General features: G+C 37.3%; 1 protein-coding gene across 2 annotated transcripts; it reads right to left on the bottom strand.

The window, feature by feature from the left end:
- Nucleotides 1-269: 269 nt before the first annotated feature.
- LOC144446646 (uncharacterized) lies at nucleotides 270-9,593 on the bottom strand. 2 transcript variants are annotated; one of them, XM_078136458.1, is made up of 9 exons: nucleotides 8,604-9,593; nucleotides 7,884-8,049; nucleotides 5,962-7,215; nucleotides 5,377-5,521; nucleotides 4,189-4,363; nucleotides 3,262-3,325; nucleotides 2,642-2,741; nucleotides 1,818-1,881; nucleotides 270-541 (listed from the first exon to the last, which is right to left on the bottom strand). In XM_078136458.1, exons 1-9 carry the CDS (start codon nucleotides 9,562-9,564, stop codon nucleotides 531-533), a joined length of 2,940 nt encoding a protein of 979 aa, XP_077992584.1. In that variant the 5' UTR covers nucleotides 9,565-9,593; the 3' UTR covers nucleotides 270-530. The 2 variants fall into 2 exon arrangements, with proteins under 2 accessions (XP_077992584.1, XP_077992585.1); XM_078136459.1 differs by lacking the exon at nucleotides 1,818-1,881.
- Nucleotides 9,594-10,291: the final 698 nt, after the last annotated feature.

Raw genomic sequence — 10,291 nt, 5'->3', positions numbered from 1 at the left:
TTCAATTTTTTAGATGACATAATAATTAGAAAGTCCATGAGTTGTGTTACATGGATTTTGGTGAATGCCTTGTTCAGAGTCATTTGAATGGCATCCACAATGCAAGTTTGTTGACCTTCGTTTTTTTCTTAAAGTCCACTGAAATCATTGCATGATGCTTCTTTCAAAAAATAGCCAAAGGAGGGTTCTTTGGAATACGGCGTATAAAAGCACACTTACATAAAATTTCAAATATTTTTTTTTAATACAGAAAGCAAGATGTAAGATATCTAATTCCATTGATGAGTGTAAAACATCAAGGCTCATAAAAAGGACCCATCACGACAGTTACACGAGGTAGACAGTTTTTCATTTTCAAGAATCAGACAGCAATTACACCACAATATCAGACAGATGTACCACAGCACAGACTGAGCTGAATGCTTTCAGCCAGAACATTACCAAACTTTGCTTCTATTTACACTTGGAGAATCTCTGTCATTTGAATTCAAATAAGATGGGTTCCAGTCCAAGGCTTTCCTTTCAAATCATTAAGGATCTTCTGTAAAAACAAAAGAAAATTGAAAAGTCAACACTAGAGGTAAAATCAACCCAATTTCTTTCTTTGACTGACTTTACTAAAAGTACCTTTGAAATAGCCCTAATGCAAATTGTTAGTTGTACACTATAGTGCATTGCAGTGTTCATATTGACTGTATATGTTACATGTAACACATCTTGAAAACCTAAAGGGAACTTACAAATACATGTCTACAAACACAAGTCATCTAAAAGTAGTGAAGAATTTAATGCAGTTGTATACAGGAAACAAATATTACAGGCATTTATTGACAGTGAAGGTATCTACATTGATACATGATAACCCACTGATGACTTGTCTCTATTTCTGTAAGTTATGAATGGGGAATGCATTTCTGAGCATTTATGTCAGTACAACGACAAACAAACAGACAGACATATATAGTATGACAGACATGCTGATAGACTCATGCAGACTGAGGTGCTGCAGGCAAACATACTATTTCAGTCAGTCTGGCAGGCAGGCAAAAAGACAAGACAGGAAGGCACATAGATACAGACAGGCACACAGACATATATGGACAATCATTAACAGTAAACTGATAGGCGAACTAACTGACAGACAGACAGACAGACAGACAGACAGACAGACATACATACATACATACATACATACATACATACATACATACATATATACATACATACATACATACATACACACACACATACATACATACATACATACATACATACATACACACATACACATACATACACATACATACATACACACATACATACATACATACATACATACATACATACACACACATACATACATATATACATACATACATACATACATACATACATATATACATACATACATACATACATACATATATACATACATACATCATACATACAGACACATACATACATATATACATACATACATACATACATACATACATACATACAGACAGACAGACAGACATACAGACAGACAGACAGACAGAGACAAACAAGATATCCAACCTGTAACAATGTGCTAAAAAGTGACAAAAATACACTACAACTTCTTGATTACACAAAATATGACACCTGAAAGTTGAAAAATAAGCAAAACTACACTACATGCTGTCAACCATAATACACATGTCATACATTGCTTCAATTTATTTATACACACTAGTGATAAACCACTTCATAACAGGGTGGACACACAAGCATAAACCATTTCACAATAGGGGTGTTCATGCAACATCTTGTGTACAATGGTGAGGACAATCTACCTTCCGTGCCACCACTACTGTATCTTATCCTCCCTCTACCATTGGAATAGGATGCCCTTCCAGACTATGTTAGTTACAGAAGGAATGATACAAAGAGAAAAGAGAAAGAGAGAGTATATCCGATGAGTATATAGGATACCATATTTCTGTTTTATATCCTTGTCTAGAGACAAGAGGACACTGATCAGGCTGAAATGTTATATTTCAAACTGGCAGTAGATAAGGTACTGAAAGCCAGTCTTGATCCAACTGTGAGCAACACTTGAAAAACTTATTAAAATATTTGATATTTCAAGTGTATCTAGATCACTAACAAAACAGAATTATGGTGATGACTGTGTTGTTACACAGGTGGAAAAGAAATATCATACAAGAGAGGGAAGAAGTGTGTGGGGGGGGGAGGGAGAGAGAGAGAGAGAGAGAGAGAGAGAGAGAGAGAGAGAGAGAGAGAGAGAGAGAGAGAGAGAGAGAGAGAGAGAGAGAGAGAGAGAGAGAGAGAGAGAGAGAGAGAGAGAGAGAGAGAGAGAGAGAGGGGGGGGGGGGAGAGGGAGAGAGAGAGAGAGACCAATTGTGCTTATCAAAGCCTTAGAGAAGGTATTCAAGACAAAACTAATGATAACATGGAATAAAGGAGAAAAGGCATGGATTCAGAAAACAAAAAAACAAACCAACGCTGTGTATAATACTCTTAAACTATCATTTGGAAAGTTTAAACACATATGTATGTGTAGATTCACTCAAACATATATGAACACACAAACAGACATCCACATATGGAGAAAAGATACAAGTAGCATATCTTATTCAAGTATGTCTTAACTTACTTGTTTGTAAATCTGTGCCCGAATACGGTTTGTTTTGTGAGCTTGCTGTTTCTTTTGTTCCTCCTTTCTCCTAACAACCTCTGGAAGTTTACTGTAAATCCTGTCACAAAAATAACAAATTTATAACATTCTCATTCATAAAATTCGTTAATTTCACTCATTGGAATCTGAACCTTATTCCAACTGGGGCCCATTGAAAGAGAGAGGTGCTAAACTAATTGCATACCCAGCCAATTTTATACTTAACTTTACACAAGATATGTAAAACATTGCCGGTAATTCATTGGTATATATACTAGATATGAGAAACTGAGTCGAAGGATCAGTTATAAAAATTATTGAGCGATAAAGTAAGTAGAAAATAAAGGATAAACAATGAAATGTTGAAGTTTAATTTACATCAAGTTCTCATAGTTTGCAATTGGTGTATGATAACATGTTTTTTTTTTGAAAGATTTACTGACAGGCCACTGTCTACAGTAACAGCTAACAAATGATCTATGAGTATTTCAAATGTTCTTATAGCTTATATATAGATGAAGGTTTTGTGTCACATTCCATTTGTTTTCTGACACAACAGTAAAACCATGACAAATGGGTTTGATCCTTATAAAACTCACTTTTCAGTTTGTTTCTTCATCTCCTTCTGTGACATTTGTCTTCTTTTGGGCTGATGAAGATGTTCTGTAGAGATAGTACAAATACAGTCATATCAGATTTCACAACAAATAAACAGAGTATTATGGTGTTTTTGTCTAAGGTGGTAAAGTTGGTCAAATTCACATGGCATCCCATCAATGAGTCCTCTAAGCCACTGACACACAGCAATATTGCCTGTGAACCATCACAAATTGGTGTTACCTTATTTCTTATTGTGTGGTGGTGACTGACAAGAAAACCCAGTTTTTATCATTTTGATCCACAACAAAAATATTGCCTTACACTAGAGGGCACAATTTTCCCCATTAAAATATGGACACATTGAAAATCTGTGTAATTTTTACAAAATTCCCTCCTTCTGTTACTGGAGTTCAAAACTAAAAACACTTGATTATGTTACACTACAATCAACCCAATATTACCAGAATACTTATGTTAGATACCACTCCTGAACTATAATAGGTATTTGAATTATATAACCTTAGCAAACCCTTATGCAATATTCTGGTTACCAACTCTCGATAGCATGCCCCTCCCTCACTTTTGGTCCAAACAGCTCTCCTAGTGGCCAAACTATAAAATCTTTTGTCTTTCTGATAACTGCGACATGGCATATTTATGGCCTTTGTGGATGTGTGTACATAATACAAAAGTAGTGGCCTAAATGTGTTTTGAAGTATAAGTTTGCCAATGAATGTATTAAGTATTTGAAAACCCTACATGATTCCAAATTCATGCAAAGACCTTTATGTCTACAGTCACAGCAATAGAGGAAATGAACAAAACTCATATGGCAATCTCAAAGTACAACAACTTCCATATGATCTGATCACAAAGTTCAAAAGCATAACCATGGCAATTTCACAGATGAGCTGAAATGTACATACCACTATATGGGTGTGCTTGGGGGTTGGATTTCTTGTTATACTTGTCTTCAAATAATTTGAGTCTTTCTCGTTCATAATGAGATGCTACTTTTCTCTCTTCTGCTGCCAGCTGTACCCTCTTCACCCTTTCCCTTGACTTGGAAATAAATTCCAGTTTCCTCTTTTCAAAGGCATCCTGTTAACAAAACATTGTAGAAATCTTTTCAAAGGCATCCTGTTAACAAACATTGTAGAAATCTTTTTTTTAATGAGGCTGTAGTACTCAAGTTTCTCTCTGGTTTCTGATTTTCAATCATTTACTTCAACTAAAGCTGATATCACTATGATTACAAAACTTTTATGAAAGCTAGGCTGTATGCTTTCAAACCCAAAATACCAGATTTATTCTGTGGTTATTCCATGTCCTGGCAGTTATATCAAATGGTTCTGTAGATCTTGAAATAAGAGCAAAAACATTCAAAATTATGATTATTCTCCCAAATTGTCAATACTGCCATAATAAACATTCTTGGCACTGCACAGAAAATAAAATTAGTATTTGAAAATTTTCTGTTACTTGAAATTCCATCAGGCTAAATGTAGCCAAAAATTGCAAACTTGCTATCTTAAAGTATAGAATGTGCTGTTTTCTATTAGTTTCTGTGTGACTGTATCAAATAGAGTGGACAGTAACCTGCAATCCTTTGTAAGAAAAGCCTCAATTTACATCTCTAAGGCCTTCAATATGTTCATTGACATGCAGATATATCAGAATGTCAATACACCCTATTCCAGTTACTGAAGTTCCAGCCATTTCTCAGCTAACCACCACAAGAGGGCGCACCACTTTGGCAAAGTGATGGCTAAAATTCTGGTTGCATGAAGCAGTGAATGAAATGTGTGTGAAAGAACTCTGAATGTCCATAACAAAGTATTACAATAGTGGTTAGGAATGTTTTGATTACTGGTAGTTACTAATAAAATAGTATTATGGGAACAACATAGAGAATGTGTGGCAACTTAGTGTCTGCTATCTTTATGCTACAACACTCTACTAATCTGGCCCTCACTTCCTGTCAACAAATGGCTTGTGAACAGCACTCCTAGAGTCCAAACCATAATATCTATAACCAGAATATAGCATATTCCTGACAAGATAAATAAATATACATCAATTAGGATAAAAGTGTTAACAAATTATATTCCAACCTGTAGTGCATTGTTTCTCTCTGGAGGTTCTTCAGCTTTAGTTTGAGTTTCTGTCAAAGGCTTCCTTTGTGGTGGTACTTCTTCCTTCCAAGGTGGTTCTGTAGTGATAGGTGCAAACCATGCCACACCAGTCTGTGCATGGGGACTGAATATGAAAGAGACAAACAAGAGAGAAAAATTGGATTGGTGGTTTATAATAGAAAAACTGGTCTATCCTTGAAGGCCAGTGTTTCAGTTCCAGGTTGATTTATTAGTGTTACTTTATGATATATTCTTTTATTCTGGGCAAACTTTTTTCTATAGTTCTCCCCGATATTGTTTTTTGACACCTAAATTTTAATCCCAATCTGAACAAGGCCTTTAAATACTAGAAAAATCATTGCTTTCAAAACCGATTTCTGTGAAAAATGGCAACAGTGCTGCAAGCACAATGACACTTGCTGAATCACATTTGTCCAACGAGAGTAATTCTGGATGACATGACATGACATCTATCTACTATCAGTACTGTGTCAATGACTGTATTACATCTATCAAAATATTATTACTCATCTTACAGACAGCTAAACTATTTATTAAACTTACACAGGTTTCCGTTTTGTCTCAGCATCTGGAGTTTCAGGAGTGTAAATTTTAGACTTCTCTACTTTTGGTGCCTCCAATACTTTGAGTTGTCGTTTGCTTCTTGGTTTCTCATCTCGTTTTGGAGTTGTTTGTGTTCCCAGTGCCACAGTGAATGCTGTACCACCTCGTTTCTTCTTTTGTGTTTGCACATCTGGTGATGGAAACATCATACCGACATCTTTCATCCTCACATCTGATTCCTCACTTTTTGTCTTCCTTGGTTTACTTTTTGGAGCAGGCACTAGGGGTTTCTTAAAACCATCATCATCAATTTCAAAATACTCAAATCGCTTTTGTTTCTTTTCTGGTGCTTTTGCTTCTTTAGATTTTCTGTGATATGTTTTAAAATCCCTGCTGCGTGGATGGTGTTGGGGTCTTTTCTCCGCAATGTCATGAAGGGACGACGCCCTCTTAGGCTGTGGAAATAACTGACAGCAACTTGCGTCAGACATAGACTCTAAGGTAATATCACTACTGGAACCATATTTCACATTGAAGTCATCTGTACTTTTCACACTCACTGGTTTGCTTGTTCGTTTCACTTTCTCTTCTGTAATAGTACTTTCAGTTGTAATACTGGCCATTGTTACTGATTGAAGATCAGCTTCTGGGACGGGGCTGAGTGCAGATGTCGGAATGGTTGGAGGATTCAGATCAACTCGGTTTGATCCAAATGCTCTGACTAGTCTATCTGTATCAATTGCACTTTGATCAGATGATACTGAAGTAGAGCTGGAAAGGGTGCTTTCACTTATATCCCTCTGTTTATCATAATGTTTCTGCCTTTCTATTTTCTTCGCTTGACTCCGATCATGTCTCTCCCTCTGCTTGTCGATTTTCCGTTGTAGACGAGCTAACTTCACACCTAAATGCCTGACTCCTCTTGGCCCCAACATCTTGTACAATCTCTCTGTCTCATAGCTCATATTGGATGACATGGAGGCATCAGTCACTGGGTCTTCAGACTGAGACGTTGCTTCAGTTGCCAGGATTTCTTGAATTCTTCTGGCATCAATATCCGTTTCTGTTTCAGGCCTGCGTCTTCTGGCACCCTGTTCTGTAGTAGGTCTTCTCTGCTGTTGTTGAGGGGGCACTAATGGTTGGGTGTGAGTGATAATTTGAGCGATTCTCTCTGTTGATATGCTGTCATTGGTACTGGCTATACTGGCATCTGTCATGAAACCCTCACTGCTTCTGGTTGTTTGTGGTGGAAATCTTACAAAAAAAGGAAAAATAAATCAATATAAAGGTATATTCCATAAAATAAACCTATCCTGTTTAAACATTAACAATAATAACAACAACAATTATGACCGATGACAACAGTAACAGCAACAACAACAAAACAGCTAAAAAAATATTATTACAATTTCTTCTCCCTGAAGTACGGGAAGGGTTTAAAAAGTTTGTCAATAATTAATCTATAACTACATTGCTAGTCATACCACATTGTATTCTACAATTTCATGGCAACCATCTACTGCATCTTGAAAAAATGCTATTAGCCTCTTCCCTATGTCTTGTGTATGGTCAGTGGTAACATACTGCAAATAATTGTAGTGGGAGCTCTCTGCATGTTAGGAACAACCACGTTAGATACATGTACAGTATGTAGTTTGTGAGTTTTTGCAGCAGTCACCTGATCTTTTTTTTCATTGTAATATTTATATTAGTGTATGAGTTTTGAGTGGCTAGACTAGATTAGTTATAGAAACTATTTTCTAGCCTCTCACCCGCTCTGATACAATTATGCACACATTGTGTATTATATGCTTTCAATTGTTATGTATTATTTTTTTGTGATGGGTAAATAAATTACAATTACAATCACAATTACAATTACAATTACAATTACAATATACAATGACAAGAGTGAATAGTACCTTTGTCTCTGTGTCTGTTCATGGTGATCATCAATAGCTTCTTCTGATTGTTGTTTAGGAGTAAACTTCTCATGTCTTTGCCACTTTCTTCTCTGTCTTCCTGGGGAACCCACTGAGCTGACAGTACTACTGCTATCAGAGTAAAGTTCTACAGTCCTCAATGGTCCTAAAGTGGTAGTACAGAAAAGATCATTTTTTTTTTAAAGCTACACTGCATGTTGCAACGGTGTCCTAATAAAATAGATCTTTTGAATGTGTTAAAAATGTTATGATGACGTTGGCCTTTGTGATGTCTCGATAGTTTCAGCTATGTCATAATGAATTTTCATGAATTGGCGAAATTGTTACGTAGCACAAGTCAAAAACTTTCACTTTTGGTCACTAAATAAATAAAATAAAGATTATTATTATTATAGATCACAATGTACCATCTGAGCAACTCATACTGGTGACACAGTTTTGTTTTACATCAACATGATTGGGATAAAAAGATGCCACACAGGCGAGTCATAAAGTTTCATAAGTTTTCATTTTCATTACAACATACCACCTAAGTAAGTCACAAAAATCACAAATCTTCACTTTCTGTCAATATCATGTTGCATAGGGTAAAAACCAATGTAAGTTCAGCGGAGTTGACTTTTTTAGTTATTAAAAATTATTTCTGGTACTCAAATTTAACATTATCTTTACTATACTGAATGATACTTGATAATTTACCTTTCATTTGTCTGACTGTATGCTGTACTGGGTTTTCTATGAGTTGGGCTAAGCGCTCTATCCTTTCTGAACTTATACTATCACTACTCTCTTCTGCTCTCACTTTCAACATCTCTTGGAATTTCTCCCACATCTCTCCCAATCTTTGTGCATCTCTGTCTTCTTGTTCAAGAATCTCCTGCAGAATCTGCCTGCTGTATCTCTGGCCAGGTTGTGGCCCACTAGCAGGAGCTGGTGCAGTACTCCGTCTTTCATGTCTCGCCTCTCCTCTAGGTGGCCATGTTGTGAATCCATCATCAATCCATGTGCCCCCATTGTCTCCTCCAGTAGTGGTCCAGCCAGACCCCTCTGGGGCATGTGAGTAGCTTCTTTCAGTAGTTGGCCTCCTAGATGGGGGAGGCAAGGTTGCATAGTCTCTGTCAGGCATAAGAGCAAAGTCTTGCACTGGTTGCCTGGGTGGTAACACCCCATATTGTATATGTGAGGGAGGAACCCTTGCATAGTGGTTAGATGAAAGCTGTTCATAATCTCTAGATGCAGTTGTAGCAGGTACAGTTGAATAGTCTCTTCCTATGACAGGTCTTCTGTACTGTTCTTCTGGTGATGTGTATCTGGGTGGAGATCTAGCTCTTTGAGATGGGTAATCTTGATAGTCAGATGCCCCAACACCGACAGGTCGACTAGCAGTTACATTATTCTCTGTTGAAGATGGTTTACTTATTTCGAACATAGTTGTCAGGGGTTGTTGCATTGGAATAACCCTCCTTGCATCATCCTTCATTGACTTTTCTCTTCCGACATCCCTGTACATATATCTATCAGTTCGTCCTGGGGATCCGGGACTAACAGCATCTCTAGTTGTAGTGTTTTGTCCTACTGGTCTGTACATATCATGTCTGACATCTTGACTTGGAAGTCTGGCTGTGGGTGATGCAGCTGTTCTGATAGGTGATGTTGCCATTGGCTGTTCATGCAAATACTTCTCCCTAGATCCTAGTCCAGATTCAGCTTCAGATCGTTTACCAGCTGTATGTCTCACAGGTGAAGGTATTGGAATTGGTTTAGATTCTACAGTTCTACTTGGTGAGCTTCCTTTTGCATCTTGATCAGCTGTCATACTTGTTGCACTTTGGCTCTTCAAATCTGAAGGATACTCTATGAAAGACCTGGCTGGTCTTGTTGATAGATCTGCTATGTCTAAAGGTTCCTCTTCATCAGGCGAGGTCTCCCTTGTCTTTTGCTTGGTTTCAGAGAATTGAACTTGAGGTTGACCAGGTGACAGTCCTTGAAAGCGTACCGGAGACTTTGTTTGATTAGCAGCCTCAGTAGGAGTTTTACTTCTGAGGTCACTTGGATACTCAATAAAAGATCTGGCTGGTTTGGATCTTAAGCTTTCAGTGCTTGCATTAGCTGTATTCTTGTCTTCAGGAACAACATGTATTTCCATTGATGGGTCAGTATCTGTGCTTCTCTCACTTATTTTGCTTATCATAAGACTAGGGTCCTGACTTGCGTTCCAAACATGCACTTTTTGACGTGGGCTTCTTGGTGTCCTGGTACCATAGATACCCGTTGGATGCTTGTTTGAATTATCTGTCCTGCTGCCAAGTAGATTCTGGGGCACATATGGACCAAAGGCATCATCAGAACCTGAGAAACAACAAATTTCAAAAGCATTAATCAATGCT

The sequence above is a fragment of the Glandiceps talaboti genome, chromosome 15, assembly GCF_964340395.1.
Source record: "Glandiceps talaboti chromosome 15, keGlaTala1.1, whole genome shotgun sequence".
Lineage (NCBI taxonomy): Eukaryota > Metazoa > Hemichordata > Enteropneusta > Spengelidae > Glandiceps > Glandiceps talaboti.
The sequence above is the reverse complement of the archived record's forward strand: the minus strand, read 5'-3'. Positions and strand labels throughout refer to the sequence as shown.